The sequence below is a fragment of the Acomys minous genome (genome assembly GCF_964271855.1).
Source record: "Acomys minous genome assembly, chromosome: 11".
In the NCBI taxonomy this organism is placed as follows: Eukaryota; Metazoa; Chordata; class Mammalia; order Rodentia; family Muridae; genus Acomys; species Acomys minous.
The window spans coordinates 2605003-2618087 of record NC_140492.1 but is presented as its reverse complement, the minus strand read 5'-3'; the positions used below and the strand labels follow the sequence as shown (position 1 = coordinate 2618087).

Here is a 13085-nt window from a genome sequence, read left to right as displayed (position 1 = left end):
AGTCAGCCTGAGGGGACACGCCTGTCAGCAGCACTGACTGAGGAGGGGACCCATCTGTCAGCTGCACTGACTGAGGAGGGGACACATCTATCAGCTGCACTGACTGAGGAGGGGACACATCTGTAACAGCACTGACTGAGGAGGGGACACATCTGTAGCTGCACTGAGGAGGGGACACATCTGTAACAGCACTGACTGAGGAGGGGACACATCTGTCAGCAGCACTGAGGAGGAGACACATCTGTAACAGCACTGACTGAGGAGGGGACACGCCTGTCAGCTGCACTGACTGAGGAGGGGACACATCTATCAGCTGCACTGACTGAGGAGGGGACACATCTGTAGCTGCACTGACTGAGGAGGGGACACATCTGTAACAGCACTGACTGAGGAGGGGACACATCTGTCAGCAGCACTGACTGAGGAGGAGACACATCTGTAACAGCACTGACTGAGGAGGGGACACATCTGTAGCTGTACTGACTGAGGAGGGGACACATCTATCAGCTGCACTGACTGAGGAGGGGACACATCTGTAGCTGCACTGACTGAGGAGGGGACACATCTGTCAGCAGCACTGACTGAGGAGGGGACACATCTGTCAGCAGCACTGACTGAGGAGGGGACACATCTGTAGCTGCACTGACTGAGGAGGGGACACATCTGTCAGCTGCACTGACTGAGGAGGGGACACATCTGTCAGCTGCACTGACTGAGGAGGGGACACATCTGTAGCTGCACTGACTGAGGAGGGGACACATCTGTAGCTGCACTGACTGAGGAGGGGACACATCTGTAGCTGCACTGACTGAGGAGGGGACACATCTGTCAGCAGCACTGACTGAGGAGGGGACACATCTGTCAGCAGCACTGACTGAGGAGGGGACACATCTGTAGCTGCACTGACTGATATGTTTCTCTGTTTCACTTTGAGTAAGTATGTCCTTGTTAATTCAGCACCAATTTGTATCCACAGAACAACCAAAACCTATAGACTCTTACAGATGTCCAGAACCTTTCCTACCCAACAACACTCATGTGCTGAATGTTTTTGGACTTAACTATACTTTCCGACTGGACACAACCTGTTGATGTCTGGAGCTTTTCAGAACCGTCTACTGCCTGTGGAAGAAAAGAAGGGTAGGGCTGGAGAGAGGGCCCAGCTGCCCATCCCTGGCTGCCCTTGCAGAAGACAGGGTTTCATTCCAGCACCACATAGTGGCTCACGACCTCTCCTGGCGTCTGTGGACACACAGAGCCCACAGACAACCACACAGGCAAAACATTCCTATACATAAAATAAGAATAAAGTCTTTAAAAAAAGATTTAAAGAAAGAAATGACCAAACAATGGCTCCACCTTATAGGGGACAAAAAAAAAAAAAAAAAAAAAAAAAAAAAGAGAGACTGGGTCATTAGTATTTCAGTTGTAAACAAGTCGTCATTAAGAAGAAAATAAAGTTACAATTAATTTTTAAGTTTTTATTGTGTTTACCACCCTCAAAACATCCACAACCCAGAATAAAGTACAAACAGTAGTGACTGGCCTGGGCCAGGAGGCCGTGGCCCTGGCCCACCAGTGACCTTGGGGTCATGTGTAAATGTTGCTTTGAATCTCACTTGTGCTCATCAATTTCTTCAGTATTTCTGTGCTTTCAGGAATGTTCTGGGAAGAGAAAAAAAGTCTGTCACTGAATATACTCAATCCCCACATTCACACACACTTAAAACGGAGGAGAACCGCACCAAGCAGGAGCTGCCCTTCACCTGGTTCAGTCAAGTGGTTCAGAGACCCAAGGCCTGGCCAGCTTGACACACCTTAGTCAGCTGAGAGGAAGTTTCAGTGGAGGTGGCCTGCCTGAGGGGACGGCCCTGACTGATCATTGGTGGAGGAAGGCCCAGCCCACTGTGGGCAGCACCATTCCCTAGGCAGGTGCTCCTGGGCTGCATAAGGAAGATAACTGAGCGTAAGTCTGTTAGTGAAGCAAGCACCAGCACACCTCCACTATCCCTGCCCCAATTTCCCTCAGTGATGGACAGTGACCCAGAAGCATAAGCCAAGTAAATCCTTTCTTCCCAAAGATGCTCTTGGTCAGAATATTTTGACAGCAACAGAAACCGAACTGGAATACATTCCCTTGCCCAAAGCCTCAAAACTCAAAACCCAAAGCCGCTCCAACCCTATGGACCTTTAGCACACCATGTTCTCCTCACATTTGGCACACTGCCTCTGCCCACTTCTCTCCACTGACATCACTACCCTCTTAAGTAAGCTACACTAACCCTTTCTTAGGTGCCTTTTTTGGGGTGACTTCTGGTTCCTTCAAAGCAAGTCACTCTATACTTCCCAGCATGTGCTGCCATCACTAGCCAGCAGCACCTCCTCCTATCTGAGGAGCCACCAGGTGAGGACCACAGAGTAGGGTCTCGAGATGTGTCCTACTCACAACCATAAACCACACAGCAGCTGACCTAGTTACTGTATTTAGCCCTGAAGACGCTGGCGCTGAGGCAGGGAGACAGAGCTTGGCTGACCTGAGGTGAGACTCCAGAGCCCATGTAAAAGCCAGCACACTGCCAAGCACCTGTAACCCCAGTGCTGAGGACTCCTGGGCCTGACAGCCTGGCCAAGTCCACCAGCTCCAGAACTCAGAGAACAAGGTGAGGAAGACAAAAGACACCACTGTTGACCTTTACCTCACACTCCTCCTCCAAAACACACACACACACACACACACACACACACACACACACACACACACCCTGTGCCCCTCCACACACTAAATTAACTATTTGTTTAAAAAAGAGAACAGTATTTAACAGGGCAAGGTGACACACACCTCTAATGCCGACACCTGGGAGAGACCAACGTGGGCAGCACAGTGGACCGATAACTCAGACAAAGGAAACCACTCTCCAGAGTGGCCGACTGCCCTGCCACAAGCCGTCTGTCTGCCTGCCACAGCCGTGTCCCTTAGGGCACACACTGGCCATGCTGAAAGCAATTTAAGGTAGAAGCTTATTTCAAGTCGATGCGCCAAGTGATCTCAAACCATCCCAGGTGTTCATTAAGAACTCTACCCACAGCAGAAACAAACAGCCCTTGCCTGCCATCAGGGACACAGTTCTAAACCAATGGGAGGAGGCAGCTGGGTGGCCACACAAGCCTACTAAATTTGGAATAACTCAGGGATAAGGAAATGGCTTAGCAGTTAACAGCAGGCGCTGTTCTGCGGAGGACCTGGGCTCATTTCCCAGCACCCACATCAGTGGCCCCAGAGGCTCTGGCAGCACGAGCACGCCTGCACTGCACATAAACTCTCACAGGCACACACATAAATAAAAAATAAATTATAAATTACCAAATTAATTAGTTGCAGCAACTTCTCAAGCAACACCATCTACCCACAAGGCCGTGTGGGATATCACTGCTGTACATTAACCTACACACAGGACAGAACCCGCCGTGTCCCAAGCGCCTCGCGGCCAGCTTGGCCATACTGCTCAGGGTGAGGCTGCCCTGCAGCTTTTCTCATCCCTCAGGGCAGCGCAGCAAGCGGGTTGGTTCTCAGCGGAGTGCTGCAGCCGTACCTTCACCAAGCATCTCAAGCCGCTGGAGCAGAGCACGGGCTTAAATGCTTCCACGCTGACGAGGTCCAGCTTCAGCACATCAGTGTAGCACAGGTAGAGAACCGCGGGCACTTTCCACACTTGACAGTAGCTCAGAACTAGGAACACACAGGGGGAAATGCTTGTTTTCTGGGACAGAATTGTTTTTGTCGTTTTGTTTTTCGAGACAGGGTTTCTCTCTGTATGTAGCCCTGGCTGTCCTGGAACTCACTCTGTAGACCAAGTTGGCCTTGAACTCAGAGACCCACCTGCCTCTGCCTCCCGGAGCGCTGAAACTAAAGGCGTGCGCCACCACCACCCAGCTCTATGACATGGTTTCAAGTTAAACACTTTTAAATAATACAAGCTGTTGTGAAAAAGTCAACTTTCTGCACCTACTGCCATACTGACTCAATTACGGGTGTCTTCTTTCAAGGCCAACTCTCTTCTTAATAATGCTTTGTAAATATTACCTGTATGCTGCATTTTCTGAACATCCTGTTATAATTTTAAGAACTGAAGTGTTAGAATATTGTCCTCTTTCAGAGGCAAAGAAGAATATAAAATAATGCATACTGTAACACAAAAGACAAAGCATTATGCTTAAAAATGCATTTGACAAAAACAAGCACACACTATGAAATACAAACCACTGAAAACAAACAAAAGTCTATTCTGACATAACATGTGTGAACAGTAGTGTGGTGTTAGTAGTGTCCACCTGACAGGGTCTCGACAACCCACTTTCAAAAGGGCAAGGGAGGGCTGGAGAGACGGCTCAGAGCACTGTCCTCTCTCTTCAAGAGGTCCTGAGTTCAATTCCCAGCAACCCCATGGTGGCTGACAACCATCTATACAGGGATTTGATGCCCTCATCCAGCATGCACGCGTACATGCAGATAGAGCACTCATACCTATAAAATAAATAAAACAAAAGGGAAGAGGCAGCAGCCCAGCACGGGCACTCATCTTATTGTTCTTCCTGACAGAGGATGCAGTGAGGCCAGTGGCCTTCCCCACCATGGCAGACCGTGTCCCCTTCGGCTGTAGGCCAGAGCAGCCCTCCTCCCATGGCAGACCGTGTCCCCTTCGACTGTAGGCCAGACCAGCCCTCCTCCCATGAGCCACTGCTGCTGGGTATTTTGTCACAGTAGGAGAAACTCATACTTAAGAGGCATGATAAAAACGTTAGAGTAGCAACCAAGCTTCAACATCTAAAACTTTCTACTTTGATAATTAAAACTGATAAAAAAAACAAACAATTTACATCTAACACTGGGCTCCACTCTGATATTGCAGAATCCAAAACAGAAACGCAGTGAAGAAGCTAAGCTGCTGTCACAGCTGCAATTCAGAACTCTAAAATTAAAGTATCAGACCACACATGCAAAGACAGACACAAAGAACCAACAGCAGTGAACTGCTGTCCAAGACCGCTGACAACCATCTAGGAAATGTCACTAGCAGAAGCAGTGGTCATAGATAAAGTCTGTGACAGAGTGTGGAGGCTGTGACTCTGAGTCCCACCTGCTGCAGGCAGGTCATGCACAATGTTCGGCTGTTCCAGCAGTGGGCAGCAGGCGGGATCTTTGAATCTCTGCGTTTTCAGGGCTCTCAGGAAAGGAGATGGAAGGCTGCAGGTGGCCTCGGAGGTTTTATACTCTGTGATGTGTCGGCATGTGAGAACTGTCACCCGCATGGTCTTCCTGGGTCGGGAGCCAAAAACCTGAGAGAGCACGGACTTTATGTCAGACCTAGGTTCCCCTCACCATGAGCCATCCCTCAGCCTCTAGCAACCCACCCCTCAGCCTCTGCCTCAGCCTGCAGGCTTGGCTACCTGGGACCATGGCTCTGAGGCCTAGGTAAGCAATCTTCCAAGCCATTTTCTGGTCTCTGAACTGAGGAAGGCAGAGTCCAGGGTCCATGTGATGCACTAGCGCGCCACTCATGGATCCAAATAACAAATGCCCGTGTCTGCCGCCCTGAGCAGACTCACAGGAGCACAGTCCACACCCTTCTCTCACCTGCTGCCCAGGACGTCAATCACAAAGTCCTACAGCAGCTGCGCCCTGACAGCTCCCCAAGGACCCTTGTACCTTTCACTTAAATTCATGGCAAAAACAAAACAAAAAACCAACCAACCAAACAAACAAACAAAAAACAGTGAAAGCAACAACTTTTTTTTTTTTAAAGAATTTTTGTTTGTTTTTTAGTTTTTCAAGATAGGGTTTCTCTTAACAGTCCTGGCTGTCCTAGAACTGGCTTTGTAGACCAGGCTGACCTCAAACTCACAGAGCCTCTGGTTCCCAATGCTTGGGAAAGATGAAAGGCATGCACCTGGCTATTATTTTTAAAGATTTATTTAATTATGTACCTTATGTATATGAGTGTTTTGTCTGTCTGTACATTTGCACACCAGAAGAGGGCATCAGATCCCAACGGAGTACAGTTATAGATGGTTGGAGCCACCATGTGGTTGCTGGGAATTGAACTCAGGACCTCTGGAAGAGCAGCCAGTGCTCTTAACCTCTGAGCCATTGCTCCAGCCCTAAAAGAAAGGATTTTTAGATACTATATTTGCTGAAATTGTTTTGTTTATTTTTCCCTTTGTGCTCATCTGTCTGACTGTTTGCTGAGGCGGTGTCTCTTATGTAGCCCATGCTGGCCTCGAGTTCATGGCCCTTACGTTGGCCTCTCAAGTGCTGAACTTACAGGAGCTGCGGTTTAAGTGAGCGATGGACTCACAGCTTCATGATGTGCACTCTTGGTCTTCACTTGGCGGGGGCTATTGAGAGGCGCAGCGTTGCTGTGGGAAGCATGTCCCTGGGAGCAGCCCCCACCCTGTTCCCGCCCTCCTTCCTGCTGTGGATAACAATGTGATCAGCCAGCCTCCTGCCTCGGTCACCACTGTCTGCGGCCACTTGTTCACCACCAGGACAGACACTGTGCCTCTGGAAGTGTAGCCAAAATAACCACTTTCTCCTCTCCTTTTTGTTGATGTATTTTTTCACAACAACAAAAAAGTGACTATGTGTGCCACCATGTCTGACTAGCTTAAAATATTTTATGCATTAAAAAAATGGCCAGTGCCAAAAATAATAGAAAAACTACAAGTTTTCTATCAGGGACTCATAAATGAATTATACAACTAATTTAAGTACAGCATAGCTTGTAAATAAATACTAAAAACATTACCGCTTGCAAGCTCGTTACTGGGTATGTCCATTTAAGAAAGAAAACAGCATTAATTTAGCTTCCTCCCTGTAACAGTCTGGTGTGAGCCCACAGCACTTCGCAGCTGTCACTATGAGAGTCTGGCTGTCCCTAACACTGCCTCAGGGGGCAACACTGATTTAAAAACTCTGCTGTCACAACGGTGGTAGCGTGAGTCCAGAGAACAAGCTCCAGGACAAGCAGGGCTACACAGAGAAACCCTGTATGGGGTGAGGGTGGGGGAGCGGAGAACAAAACTCTGCTTTAACCTCACATGGCAGCAGATGCCTATAATCTCAGCACAGAGGAGTTGAAGCAGAAGGATTTTAAGTTCAAGGCCAGCCTGAGCTAACAAGCAAGACTCTCAAAAAAGCTCAAATAAAATTAAACAAAAACATAAAAAGAAGTACTTGGCTTTAAATGTGTAATCTGAGCACTGGAGAGATGGCTCAGAGGTTCGGGGTACTTGCTGCTCTGCAGAGGACCTGGGTGAGGGCGACTTGCGACCACCAGAGACCACAGCTCCAGGGATGAGATGCCCTCTGACCTCGGAGGACACCAGGCACACACATGGCACATACGCACACATGCAGAGAGAACACTCAGATACATAAAGCATATTTTATTTTAAAATGCCTAATTTTATATCTCAAGTCTCAAATGTGTTTTTCCCATAGTACAAGGATATTATTTTTATATAACTATCATCTTGCATAACTTAAAAGTAAAATTAAGCCACATGCAGTGGTGCACACCTGTAACCCCAGCACAAGGGGAGGCAAGGGCAGGCAGATAGCTATGAGTTCGAGGCCAGCCTGGTCTACAAAGTGAGTCCAGGACAGCAAAGCCTACACAGAAGAACCCTGCCTCAAAAAAAAAAAAAAAAAACTAAACTAAAAAAAAGGCCACACCACCAAAATCCAAACCTTTGGTCTGCTGGAGGACAAGCCAAGTGGAAAATCTCATACCATGAAACTTTACTTCACAAATTTAAAAAGCTATAAAATTAGTTTACACTATATAAAAAACATGAACGTAAGTTTAAAATTGAGTCTTTTACCTGCAACATGTCAGTGTGTACATGCAAACATTCTAAGACTTAAAAAAAATATGAAATACAAAGCATTTCTAGTCTCAAACATTCTAGAGAAAGCACATTCAATATGTAAGTTATAGTTTTCCAAAACAGGGACTTGGGTTACTTGGGAATGTGGTGGATGTGGTGGTGGGCGTGGCAGTGGGCGTGGCAGACATGCCCTTTCCTTCCCTCCCCTAGGTGCCTCCTCATCACACTGCAGAGTCAGAGCACAATACCCAGCATCTTACCAGGATGCTCACTTTAAGCAAGCTTTTGTTTGCTTGCTTGTTTTTAAAGATTTATTATACAGTGTTCTGCCCGCATGTGTGCCTTCAGATCAGAAAAGGGCACCAGATCTCATTGTAGATGGTTGTGAGTCACCATGTGGTTGTTGGGAATTGAACTCAGGACCTTTGGAAGAACAGCCAGAGCTCTTAACCTCTGAGCCATCTCTCTAGCCCTATTTTTGTTTTTGAAGACACAGTTTCTCTGTGTAACAGTCCTGGCTGTCCTGGAACTCACTCTGTAGACCAGGCTCGTCTTGAACTCAGAGATCTGCGTGCCTCTGACTCCTAAGAGTTGGACTTAAAGGTGTGCACCACCATCACCTGGCTAAACACATCCTTTTTTTTCTTCTTAAATACTCTATAACATAATTCATACAATGTTTTCTTAAGGAAACAAACAGCTTTTGTCTAATATTTGACCCCAAGCCTCTAAGCACAGCACACACACCAACTGTCTTACCTTTTCTAGCCACTGGAACTGCTGATCCTCAGCAATGTAGCAGCTGCACTGACAAAGAAACACCTGAAAGGGGAATTCAAGAGTTCTCAGGGAAAGCCCGGGCACATCACACGACTCTGTCCCAGTACAAGTGCCGCATGAATAAATACCAGCGACCGGCTCGACAGAGCTGAAATCAGCCATCAGCACTGTGTCCGCGAGAGAGGCTGCAGCGATCACCTCTCCCCTCCCTCTCTGCTCCTGCCTTGGCTGGGGGGGGGGGGGGGAGGGGGGGGGGTGAAGCACCCCGCCCCAAGCCCAGCAAGAGAAGGGGCTGCCCCTGCCGGGCACTGCAAGTTCAGAACTGGCCAAAACCAACCTTTTCTCTCTGTAAGCCGACCGCTTAGCATCTGCTACAGCAACAGAAGATACGCAGCTGCTTTCTCATATTGCTGACTCTAACAGCTAAGTTAGGCCTAAAGCTTAGACCATTAGAACCTAAATACGCTGAACGGCCGAGTAGAGCCGGGGCCTGTGAGAACCATCGACTCGTGCCTAAATGACTGTGTTTTAAGAGGATAAAGTCAAATCTCACATACCGAGGGATCTGATTTCAGTTGATAAAACACACAGAAGGCATCTGCAGGAGACGGATGGACAGTGTCTGTAGTTCGGCACCATTCATTCCAGAGCTTAGCACAACCGACTTCTTCCCAGACTCCCGAATTCATAACAAATGATGACAAAAATGCTGTGGGAAAAAATGGCCATATAAATCAGTATCTGGCTATGCAAACTCAGCTACCCCAGAGGCTACCCCAGAGCTTACAGCTGGACCGGTCACTCGAGACCCTCTCAGCAGGGCCTGGAGAGTCGCTCAGCAGTTCGGACTGAGCACTGCTCTTGCTGCGGCTCCCGGCACCTGCCCCTGGTGACTCACAACTCTCTGTAGTCCCAGAGCTAGGAGATCTGTACTCTTGGGCAAACTCACACAGAGACACACACACATAATTAAATTTTGTTGTTGTTCTTGTTTTGTTTTTCAAGACAGGGTTTCTCTATGTACTCTGGCTGTCCTGGAACTCTTGCTCTGCAGTCCTGGCTGGCCTCGAACTCATGGAGATCCACCTGTGTTGGCTCAGTTTATTAACAATTAAACTTTATTATACAACCCAACTAGCATATACAAGAAGGAAAAAAAGGTTAAAGGGACAGAAGATTAAAACCTCCTGGAATCTGTTCGGCAGGACGGGTCCTTAGGTGTCTCAGTCCCACGAGCTGGTCCGGTCCTTTTCTCTCTCTCCGTGCCTTCTCCTTCTCTCCTTCTACCTCTTGTTTTTCTCTCCCCCACCTTCCCAGTCATATGCAAAGGGCGGTCCCTTCTCCCTTCGAGGGTCAATTAGGAAAACAATAGCCACGGTGGGGTTCCTGGGTAGGCTTCCTGAATTCCAAGCCCAGGAAGGCTCCAAACAGTCTCTCACAAGGTATTCATGGTGTGCCCCAAGGGTAAAGCCCGCCAAGACTGCTTCCACCTGCAACAAAGCTTAATCTTTCCCACACACCTGCCTCTGCCTCCCGAGTGCAGGGATTAAAGAAGTCTGCCACCATATATGGCTTAAATTTCTTTTTAAAATCTAAAAAAAAAAAACAAAACAACAACAACAACAAAAAAAAAACAGGGGAAGGTAGGGCTGGAGTGATGGCTCAGTGGTTAAGAGCACTGTCTGTTCTTCCAAAGGATCCAGGTTCAATTCCCAGCACCCACATAGCAGCTCACAACTGCTTGTAACTCCAGATCTGACACCCTCACACCAACACACATAAAATAAAATAACTAAAAGAAAAAACACTTAAAGACCATCTAATTTGGAGCAAAGAAAATCTGAGGCCAAGGAGTGAAAGACAAGCAGGAACTGGAAAGGCAGGCCTGCCCACAGACTTTCAGTGTCACAGTGCAGCACTCTTCTAAAGCCATGAGGCCAACAGACCTTCACATAGGCGTGAACAGTTAACTACTGCTTACACAATCTCTACGAAGAGCTAACATACAGGGCAAGGGCCCTTAACTAGAGAGCCCTCAAACACACTGAAACTATAAAGGTCCCCATGTATACTCCAACTAAACTCACACTGGTGCACGTTGAACCTATCAGGTCAATGCATGCAAAGACCTTAGAACTAAAGTATTCAAAAATATTTGCAGCCGGGCGTGGTGGCGCACGCCTTTAATCCTAGCACTCGGGAGGCAGAGGCAGGCGGATCGCTGTGAGTTCGAGGCCAGCCTGGACTACAAAGGGAGTCTAGGACAGCCAAGACTACACAGAGAAACCCTGTCTCGAAAAACAAAAACAAAACAAACAACAAAAAAAAAACCTCAAAAATATTTGCAATCATTGCTAGACTCCTGGACACCACAATAAACTGGAAAATAGGGCCTTGAGCTGTAATTCTGAAGCTACGCATATTTCCTTTAAGTTTCTTTTTTTTTTCTTTTTAAATGTTTATTGCAAAGATAGAAAGAGCAGGCAATCTACCTTACTTGAAATAAAACTACTGTGACTTTTTAAGACAGGGTTTCATGCATGAGAGTGCATGAACTTCTACACGCCCGTCTGCTGCCTCTGCCTCCTGAGTGCTCAGACTACACCATGCCCAGGTCACATGGCACCAGGATCAAACCCAGGGTCTCGTGCATAACAGGCAGGCACTCTGCCACCTGCGCCACATGGCCAGTACCTGCCGTGACCTTTTTAGGTGAGCCAGCCCATTCTCTCAGTGGAATGTCAAGTCCAGGCACCGACACCTACCTGCTGCGTTACTTCCTACTGCGATTATGAACTTGGAGCAAGGGTGCGATGCTAGCAGCGCAGCCTCCAGGGAGGTTTTTGTCTGTCTGTGGAGAAGCCGCACCTCCCTAACAGCAAGAGACAAAGCAGAGGTAAACAAATGTCACTACAGCCAGTATCACACTGTAAGAGATGACAGGTGAGAGTCTACATAGAGATGGATGTATAAACAGATGTAGGACAGACAGATGAGATGGACGCTGGACAGACACGCTATTTATTTATTTATTTATTTTTGGTTTTTCAAGTCAGGGTTTCTCTGTGTATCCTTGGTTGTCCTGGACTCACTTTGTAGACGAGGCTGGCCTTGAACTCACAGTGATCCGCCTGCCTCTGCCTCCCAAGTGCTAGGATTAAAGGCGTGCGCCACCACGCCCGGCTCTATTTCTGTAGATAGTTAACAGACGTTGTTACATATACGTGGATGGATGGATGACTGGGTGGGTGATACAAGCTATAAATAACGGGTGGGGATGGTGGTGGGTGAGAGTCAGTGTCCTTCCTGCCCTTACGAATGGGCAAAATACATGCTTCCTTTTTATAAAATACAGCAGACTCAAGCAATGACGAAAACTGCAGCCAACAAACTTCAATACTGACACACCCCTGCCAGCAACCATGTGATGCAGAGTGCAAAAAGAGACTAAAGTGTTTCAAACACTCCTGCCTGCAAAAGGCTGAACATTGTGTGTCACCGAGAGACTCCAAGCAAATGTTCAAACATTTGGTTATGGGCAAAAGTAGGCGAGGGGTGTGCACATGAAATGACTGCAGGGCACCATCAGTCAAGCCAGGGCTCTGAGGAGGAGTGAAATGAAACTAACTACCAAGGGTCTCCGAAAAGTATCATCTGAAAAATTCTAGGTGAATTTGACTGGTGTGATGTTGAAAATGTCATTAGCACACTTAGGGCAGGGGCGGTGCTAAGGTGCCAACGCAGGCATGATGACACAGGTTCTGATCCCAGGGCCCACCTGAAAGCTAGGAGTGTTGGTACTAGGAAAGCAAGAATCCCTGTGGTTGGGGCCAGCCAGAGAGGCAGAAACGGTGGGCTCTGGGTTCAGTGAGAGACTTCCCAAAAAGGAGGTGGGAAAGCCACAGGACACCCGACTTCACACACGCGCGGGCGCGCAGACACACAGACACACAGACACAGACACAGACACAGACACACACACACACACACACACACACACACACACACACACACACACGACGGATATGCATGCTTAGGAAGAGGGGTGGAGAGTCACAACTGGAAATTCCTAGGGGCGGCGTGACCTGATCTCTGTGTGTCTGGGAATAGTTCTAAAAGTGCAGGGCAGAGGGCAAGCGTTCCCGGGAAGCCCGTGTCCCTGCGTGAACGCGGGGCGCTCGCCGGGCCGAGCGGCGGGGGAAGCCTTCCCGGAGCCTGACCTCTTCCGCGCCAGCTGCTGCCGGACCTCCCGGTCCTCTGGCGTGTCCCGCCTGCTCTGCTCCTCCTCCTCTTCCTCCTCCTCAGTCCCAGCTCGGCAGGACGCCTTCACCACCTCACCGAAGAACGTGGCCGCCATGGCGCCACGGCACCGTGGAACGACTGCGCCTGCGCGCCTGCCTCCGTCCACGCCCCGAGCA

The 13085-nt window shown here is 48.4% G+C and overlaps 1 protein-coding gene across 1 annotated transcript; it reads right to left on the bottom strand.

Moving 5' to 3' along the window:
- Positions 1-1466: 1466 nt before the first annotated feature.
- PSMG1 (proteasome assembly chaperone 1) lies at positions 1467-13068 on the bottom strand. Its single transcript, XM_084800824.1, has 7 exons — positions 12888-13068; positions 11433-11539; positions 9225-9376; positions 8647-8709; positions 5136-5334; positions 3591-3727; positions 1467-1665 (listed from the first exon to the last, which is right to left on the bottom strand). Exons 1-7 carry the CDS (start codon positions 13022-13024, stop codon positions 1591-1593), a joined length of 870 nt encoding a protein of 289 aa, XP_084656950.1. The 5' UTR covers positions 13025-13068; the 3' UTR covers positions 1467-1590.
- Between the last annotated feature and the right edge of the window lie 17 nt (positions 13069-13085).

What these genes read in the sequence shown, in the direction of transcription:
- PSMG1 (XM_084800824.1), bottom strand. Translation starts at nt 13,024, where the DNA reads ATGGCGGCCACGTTCTTCGGTGAGGTGGTGAAGGCGTCCTGCCGAGCT. An exon ending in AGTTCCAGTGGCTAGAAAAG is followed by an intron (nt 5,335 to 8,646) that starts GTAAGACAGTTG and finishes GTGCTCTCTCAG; the next exon opens with GTTTTTGGCTCCCGACCCAG. An exon ending in GCTTGAGATGCTTGGTGAAG is followed by an intron (nt 1,666 to 3,590) that starts GTACGGCTGCAG and finishes TTCTCTTCCCAG; the next exon opens with AACATTCCTGAAAGCACAGA.